The sequence below is a fragment of the Pinus tabuliformis genome, chromosome 2_2, assembly GCF_031772625.1.
Source record: "Pinus tabuliformis cultivar Carrire ecotype Pingquan chromosome 2_2, CPIR1, whole genome shotgun sequence".
Classification (NCBI taxonomy): Eukaryota; Viridiplantae; Streptophyta; class Pinopsida; order Pinales; family Pinaceae; genus Pinus; species Pinus tabuliformis.
In genome coordinates this window covers 654,828,972-654,837,695 of record NC_142300.1, presented here as the reverse complement: position 1 = coordinate 654,837,695, position 8,724 = coordinate 654,828,972, and the positions used below count along the sequence as shown (strand labels likewise).

The 8,724-nt window shown below is 40.0% G+C and overlaps 1 protein-coding gene across 1 annotated transcript; it reads right to left on the bottom strand.

The window, feature by feature from the left end:
* Positions 1 to 5,644: 5,644 nt before the first annotated feature.
* LOC149194317 (uncharacterized) lies at positions 5,645 to 6,652 on the bottom strand. Its single transcript, XM_089407628.1, has one exon. The coding sequence runs from the start codon at positions 6,650 to 6,652 to the stop codon at positions 5,645 to 5,647; it is 1,008 nt and encodes a 335-aa protein (XP_089263754.1).
* Between the last annotated feature and the right edge of the window lie 2,072 nt (positions 6,653 to 8,724).

Here is an 8,724-nt window from a genome sequence, read left to right as displayed (position 1 = left end):
AGGAAGGGGCTCCTCTGAGACCCATTGTTAACACGATAGGAGGGCCAACTTATCTTCTTGATAAATATTTAGCCTAGAAGCTTAAGCCCCTTGTTGGCCATACAGAATCCTTCGTCAAGGACTTTGCATCCTTTGTTAGTGAGTTAAATAGTTTCAAGCTTGATCCAAATGAAAATCTTTTGAGCTTCGATGTGGTCTCCCTCTACACTAATATCCCTATCAACAAGGCCATAGAAGTCATCAAGCGCATCACAGATCCTAATATGGCTTATTTAGTTGGTATTTGTCTTACTTCTACTTTCTATTCATTCGATGGGGAATTCTATGAGCAAACTTGCATTGTCACCATGGGTTCCCCCCTCTCTCGTATGGTAGCTAATCTATTCATGGAGGATTTTGAATCAAAGGCCTTAACTTCTTCTCGTCTTCTGCCTAAGATGTGCAAGAGGTTTGCGGATGACACTTGTGTCATCTAGTCCCATGGTAAAGAAAAGTTGGAACTGTTTTTCCTCCATCTTAACAATCAATCTAGTTCTATAAATTTCACCATGGAATTTGAATGTAATGGTAGTCTTCCCTTCCTTGACGTCCTCCTCTCAAGGAATGATGATGGCTCTTTCTATCATCAGGTATATCATAAGAAAACTCATAAGGAACAATATCTTCATGCTAATTCTCATCATTTCCCAGCTCAAAATCTTGGTGTTCTCAACACCTTAGCGACTAGAGATTTACGAGTTTCTAATGAGAACCATCTCAAGGAAGAGAAATAACATCTCCTAAGTGTTTTCTTTAATAATATGTATAGTAGGCACCAATGTATTAAGGCTTTCCTCAGAGCTGAAAAAGGTCCTAGTGCTAAGAAAGATACCAAGGATCGATTTTCTAGTGTTTATCTTCCTTTTATCCAAGGGACCACTGACAAGATTGCAAGGATCCTAAGGAAGCATAAGGTGGCTTCAAACTTTAGGCCTTTAAATACCATCTGGAGCTCCCTTAGATCTGTAAAAGACCCACTAGACCCCAAGAATATGAAGGGTGTTTACGTTATCCCATTCTCTTGTGGGACTCCCTACATTGGTAAGATTGGTCGCTCGATTAATCAAAGGATTCATGAGCATATTGCTGACATAAAGCATGGCAGGACTCGCTCCTCTACTTTGGAAAAGCATGCAGATAAATCTAAGCATCACATCTGCATTGAGGAGGCCCAAGTCGTTGCTAGGGTTAGTCATTTCCATCATTGTAAATTGAGGGAGGCCCTAGAAATTGAAAAAATACCCAATAATTTGAATAGAGATGATGGTTGGAATATTAGTAGAAGTTGGGTCCCTGTCCTGTCCTCCTAGTTTTTTAGGCTTCTTTTTGGGATTTATTTTGTTTGTTTGTTTATCTATGTAGGTATTGGCATTTTTTTATAGTATTTGTTGTTGATTTATTCTTCATTAGAGTTTATTTTCTTGATCCTTCATGTTTTTTATGTATTTTATCATCCTATTCGTTCTTAATTCCTTTTAGTATTTTTGTTATTTGTTTAGTGGGCTTGAGCCCCATATATATATATATATTTTTATTTATTTATTTATTTATTTTTATTATATATATATATATATATATATATATATATATATTGACTTGTGTATATTTTTGTTTTATTTTATTCATTTTTCCATTAATTATTTTTATTTTATTTTATTTTATTTCCATTAATTATTTTATTTATTAAATGATCTTGTCTCGATTATGGCCTTGACTCATTTTTATAATTTTTTACTCCCCTCCTTTAAAGTTTGACTTTGATTTTTTATTTTTATTTTTTAAATATTATTTCTCAAAAACCAACTATTTAATATAGCGGTTACTTATTAATATTTTTAATAAATTAATAAACTATTATCACAATTTAAATATTATTTTTCAAAAACTAGTCGTTTAATATAGCCGTTACATATTAATATTTTTAATAAATTAATAAACTAATATCATTATCTAAATATTATTTTTCAAAAACTAGTAATATTTGGTTTTAATAAATTAATTTAAAATAAAACTAGCCATTTGATATAGCCATTACCTATTAATATTTTTAATAAATTAATGAAATAATATCATTATTTAAGTATTTTTTTCAAAAATTAGCCGTTTAATATAGCCGTTATTTAATAATATTTATTTTTAATAAATTAATATTATAATTTAAATATTATTGTTCAAATATAGTCGTTACTTGAAATTATGTCTCTACATTGCTCTCTATTCAAGCCTTTGCCATGGTCTACCTCTTCATCTGGTCCTGATGATGAACCACACTTGTTGGTTCAAAACTTGTCGACCAAAAAATTCTCTTATGTGATTTCTACCGGAAGACTTTGCTTAATTCATTATGGATCATAAAAGCTTGAATACAGAAAATAAATTTTTTTTTTTTTCTCGTAGAAAAAGTCGTAATTTTCATTAATATTGTGAAAATTACATTTTGTAGATGCAAAAGCATATGCAGTATGAGAGGCATAGCCTATCCAGTATAAGTTAACAGTGATAAAAGATACTCCACGCAGGGAGCAACAATTGTTCAACAAAAATACAAAAAATAGTCTCTTCACAGAGAGAGTATAGTTTCATCTTAGTTCTACTGACATAATAACATAAAAAACATAAATATTTACATATATTCAAAATTTTCTACCTGGCTCATGTTGAGCCAACTAGTTATGTAGTGAGATCTATGAACGGTATGTGATAGTGCTGGTAGATAACACCATCCTTCTCCTCATGAATCAACCAAGTTTCATCATGCCTATGCACTGCCTCCTTGGATAGGAGATTGACAGCTGTGTTGTGCTCCCTGAAAATATGATGGCAAACAAAAGTGTCAAATATCAAGATGAGCCTATGGATTTCATACAAGATATGTCTCAATGTGTATGCATTGCAGTTTGTTGATTTATTTATCCAATTGCATACTAATTTTGAGTCCCCAAATAGTTGTAGGTTCCTGCACTGTTTGTCCAATGCAAATTGAATGAGGAATTTGGTTGATATGAGCTCTGCATAACTATTAGTACCCCTTCCTAGGCCCATTTGAATTTTAAAGATATGGGATTCTGATATATGAAGTATGCCCCCCCCCCCCCCCCCCCCCCCACAACCTATCTCTTGGGCTGATCCATCAAAGTATGCCCATGGTATAGAGGTATTTATAGCTTCAAGTCTAATATTCTTGTTATGTGGGTGGGTGGTCTAATCTGGGATGAGATGATAGTCAACAAGTATCCTTAACAGAATAGAGGGCCAATGGGGAGCCTTCTATTGAAAGATAATACGATTCCTAGCTATCCAAATAGTCCAGCATGTAAGTAATGTCAAGTTCCTCATGGCTCTCCACCAGTTATTCCAAGCTTCTTTTATATTTGCACCCTGCCACCGACATAGTGAGGGGAATGATGTATGAATGTTATTCCAAAGCTCCTGTGTAATAGAGCATTCCAGAAAAAGATGATTATTGTCTTCACAACAGTTCCTACAAAGATGACACCAGAACGGTCCTTGAAAAGATCGCTTCATCATATTTGCACCAGTTGGGGAGCCGCTTTGAGTTTCCATAGCAAGTTCCACCAAGGCTCAATGATTTGTGGCTTATGTGGTTCCATTAATGCCAGATATCCTTCTTTAGGTGAATATGAACCATGTTTGGCATGTGCCCATATGAGTTCATCATCACCTTCTATAATCTTGATGTGGGCCTCCGTCAGTGCATTTGTATAGTCGTGCCAGTACTGTTACCAGTGCAGTGGAATATTTAAAGTATTCCCTGATTTCCAAGCCTGTTGTGTCATGATAGAATGAGCATTGTCAGCTATATGACATATATGGGTGATGCCTTGTTCAGCAAGGTGTATTTTCAACTCATCGGGTATCCTGTGTGCATTTCCACAGCCGACCCAGGGATCTTCCCCAATGCAGACTGATGATCCAGATCGAATTCTCCAGGTCAGACCATTCTGAATGAGACTCATCGCATTTATAACTGCCTTCCAAATGATAGAAATGTTTGAGGTGTTCCCCTGTGCTTGTTTGATCCAATCAAGTGTGTTAGAAGGGGCAATATATTTGGAGACTGCTACCTTCGTCCATAGACTGTGGGTGTTGATCAGTTTCCATCCCAGCTTTGCCACCAACGCTTTGGAGAAGACATCCAGTCTTTTAATCCCCCATCCTCCCCATTTCTTGGGAAAATCTAGGTACTCCCATCTGGCCCATGCAAATATTATCCCAGGTTGTTTCCCCTTCCATAAGAACCGACAACAAATATTTTGTAATCTAGCCAGAATCCCTCTAAGAATCCAAGCCAACGTCATCTAGTATACTGGTGTTGCTTCCAATACAACCTTAATCAGGATCAGTCTGCCAGCTCTTGACAAATATTTGTGGTACCATATATTGAGTTGTTTTTCTACCTTGGTAATAAGCCAGGTCCAATCAACAATTTTGTATCCATGTGGCTTAAGTCGATAACCAAGGTACCTCAACCCATCTTCGAGGGGGAGGAAAGTAAATGGAAATCTCCAAAGCAGATATTGTATTTCATGTTGTGAGAAACCTGTTGCTGTGATGGTGGACTTTGTTTCATTCAAAACCATTCCCGTGGCCTTTTGAAATATTCATATTCCAAAGCCATTGTGCAATGTTGTTAAGTCTCTTATGCCCCCATTAAGGAAGATAAGTACATCATCAATGAAGAGCAGGTGTGTCAAAATACAAGTGTCTGTGATATTTATTCCTGCAATTCGTCCTTGCCTATGTTCTTCTCCAATAAGTCTACTAAGTCCCTCCATGATAAGAAGAAATAAGAGAGGAGATAGAGGGTATCCCTTCCTGAGCCCTCGATCAACATGGAAAACAGGGGATGCAGATCCATTGACAAGTATGCTGTAAGTAACATTGGTTATACAACACATGATCCATTTAATGAATGCATAAGGGAATCCCAGGTGTGTTAACAACATTTGGATGTAGATCCAACTTACTTTGTCAAACGATTTTGATAAATCAACCTTCATTATCATGCATTTTAATTTTTTTAACTAGATAGTGTGAAGAAGTTCCTGGGCTGTACCGACCGCCTCATGTATCTGTTGGTTCTGAAGAAAGGAAAATTGTTCAAGGGAGATGTGCAAGGACAAGATTGGCCTGAGATGATTGGAAATAATCTTAGCAATGATTTTTAGATGCAGTTACATAGTGAAATAGGTCTAAAGTCATTAAAGGTGGAAGGTTTATTAGATTTGGGAATGAGGGTGATGAAAGTAGTATTGAAGGCTTCAGACATCCTCCCACACCTTCGACAATCTTCAATGATCCTTAACAGGTCCGTCCCAATAATGTCGAAAAAAGCAATGTAAAATTCCACTGTCCAACCATCCGGCCCCAGACTCTTGTCCTTCTTGAACCATTTTAAAGTGTCTTCAAGTTCTTCTAAAGTAACTTCTCTTGTAAGTTCCAATTCTGCCTCCTAATCCACAAATCTGGGAAAGAGCTAGGTAGTGCACATCACTTCTGCCAAGTTGGCAATGGGGGGAGCCTTGTTGATGCCTTTAAAATGTGAGTTAGCCAGTGTTGCCAGTTCTTGGAAGGTATGTACAACTTATCCATGCTCATTTTTTAACTCCCATATCGTATTGATCACCTTCCTCCCATTGGAAAATTTGTGGTAGAATTTGGTATTATCATCCCCATCCTTAAGCCAAATTGCCTGACTTCTTAACCTCCAACTCTCTTCTCTGTCCTTTAGGATTTGTGTCCTCTTGTGCATCAGTGGGGCAATCTTGTCCTTGTGCTCTTGAGAGGAAAAAATCCCTCCAGTATTCTCCTCATATGTGTAAATTTCCTCCTCAGCTACCCTGAGCGTGTGATCATCCTGTATTCTTTTCCTGTGAGCCCAGATTTTGGATAAGGTTTTCAGCTCCCTTAGATTGTGAGAAAAATATTCTGTAAAATTCCCATCAACACCTGGAGGATGAGCCTTCCAGTAGTCAGTCACCATCCTCATATAGTCTGCATCCCTAAGCCAGGAGGAGTTAAATTTAAATGGGGCTTTTGGCTTATCAATGGCATCCTTCAATTCAAGATATATTGGCCTGTGATCAGATATGCCCCCAGATCCCACCCATTGTCTGATGTGGGAACCTCTATTGACCAAGGGTTCCTTGATTAGGAACCTATCAAGCCTTCTGGCAAGGCTAGCCTCGCCAGTTCTGTTGTTCCTCCAGGTAGGTTGGATCTTTGCAGAGGGAATGTCAACAAGATTATGGTCCTCTAGGAGGTTTTCAAAAAATGCTGATAGCATATCCACCTGTGCTTGATGGCCCCAAGACTCCGCAAATCCAATGGAAAAATTCAGATCCCCTCCCAAAATGATATTATCTTGCTGGAGTATGGATGAATTTAATAATTTCCTCCAGAAATCAGCCCTATCATGACAGGGGCCATATACATTGATAATTCTATAATCAGATTCAAGGGTGGATGAGTATATATCATCTCCCATGAATCCATATCCACACCATACCCTATCTAGCTTAATGGATTGATTGTTTATGCCCAAAGCCACCCCCCCGATCTTCCAGTGGCGTCCAGAGAATGAAATGACCATCCTGGTAACCATGATTCAAGTAGAGGGGTAATAGTGCTAGCAGGGCCTAGGGTTTCTTGGAGAAAAAGAATATCTACAACTTCAGAGGCAATCAGTCTTCGCATGGCTAATTTTTTCCCAGGGCTAGCCAACCCTCGAGAGTTAAAGGAGAGAATCTTCATGGAGAGGGGGGGATCAAGGGTATTCTCTTCTCTAAGAACCCAGTCTAAAGTCCTTTTTTTCCCTACAGCAATCTCCTCCCCTACCAGATGTTTAGCTTTCGAGAGTGAGGAGGGTCAGCCCCGAGGTTGTTTTGGAAGCAAAGGAGTAGAATCAATACCAAATCCAATGGCATCAGGGCCTCGTGAGCGTGCCCTCAAGCGCAGGGGGTATCGAGGTTCAGAGCTCATGGAAGGATCATGTAGGGGATGCAAAGGTACCTCTGGGGTGTAAGGTTAGGAGTTAGAGTAAACAGGAGGGGGGGACCTGATAGGACAATTTAGATTAATGGAGGATAACAGGTTGAGGCCAGAGGATTGTTGTGTGCCTAATGCATGTGCAATGCAATGTGGTGCAGTCGAAGTAAAATCCACGGATATAGCAAGGGAGTATGTAGAAGAATTACATAGAGATGCAGTTGAAATAAAAGCAGTGGAGAGTGTGGGAATTGGCATACACGTGGAAAATGCCACCCCCATCGCCGCCCGAGCTCTCATCAGAGGTGGAGAGGGTGGCTGGAGTGGTGCTTTCCCACGCTTCTTCTTTGTCCCTTTCTCCTGTGCCTTCTCAGCTTCTTCTGGTGCCTGGTGTGGCAACTCTTCTTCTTCCATTACAGACTACTCCTGTGCCTGAGGGTTTGGTACATCCACTTCCTTTTCATTCATCCTCTATCTCGCCTTATTGTTCAGAGGGCAGTCCCTGAATATTTGTCCCACCTTATGGCATCTTCGGCATCTGTAAGGTACCCCTTCGTAATCTAGAAGTTGTTTCCGAGAGTATGACCTCCATTGTATAGTGATATGTTCCTGTAATCCCCCTATGGTATCCATGTGTACCAATATCCTGGCATAGGCCATCATGCCCGTGGATTGATAAGACTTGTCATACTCCAGATACGTGCCGAGAGAATTCCCAATGCGGCGAAAGATGTCTTCAGACCAAAACTGTAGCGGGAGCCTCGACAGCCTAATCCATATGGGGCCAACCCCAATCTGCTCTGTTTCCAGGTCAAATAGTGGAGTCCATCTCTTCAGAAGGACAGGTGCATGCTTAAAGTGCCAAAATGAAGACAATACCCAATTCGTGTGATCACGTCTGGCAGACCTTAACACGGACCAACCCCTCACAAAATTTTACACAAAGGGTATGTCAGCCAATGGTGTCCCCAAACCTCAGAAGCCCATGATTTTAAGTGAGCCACAGAGTAATTTCGTCCTCAGATTCTTCCAACAAGAACTCTATCTGCAAAGTCCATAGTATCCCCCAACTGAATGTCCTCCCCGAGCCTGAGTATAATGTCTTCGACTTTTGATCTAAAACCCCTGTATTTCTTGTGTGGCCACGATTCAGCTGCAGTATCCCCACGCCAATAAATATTCTTCCCAAGTTCAAGTGGATCCTCAGATGAAAGAGGAGGTTTAGATAGGAAGGCGTCTGATAAGGGAGGGATGATTGTATAGCTGCCAGATGGGGGGCAGATGTAAGCAGCGTGGTCAAGTGTTCATGGTCGGCGGTAGCAGAGGAATTGGGAAGAGGGTTATTGACACCGGAGGACGATGGGTGAGGGGGTAGGTCCAAACCACCATCTGCAGGGTTAGGGTTAACACAACCCAAGAAAAACCCTAGTGAGGTTGGTGACAACGAAGGAGTGGAAAGGGTTGGCCAGGTCGGGGGTCGTCTGGCAAGGTCATCGAAGCATTCGAAGGGCCCGAAATCGGAGGTAAACCGACAATGGTGTTTGTCAATATGCAACTGTAAGGAGTCATACCATCCGCGGTAACATGCGAGGTCAACCAAATAGAACCCTCCACCAGTGGTTCTTCTGAGTAGTCAACAAGGTCGAGGTCCATTGCTGTCGGTTAAAACAGTTCACC

What these genes read in the sequence shown, in the direction of transcription:
- LOC149194317 (XM_089407628.1), bottom strand. Translation starts at nt 6,652, where the DNA reads ATGGTCATTTCATTCTCTGGACGCCACTGGAAGATCGGGGGGGTGGCT.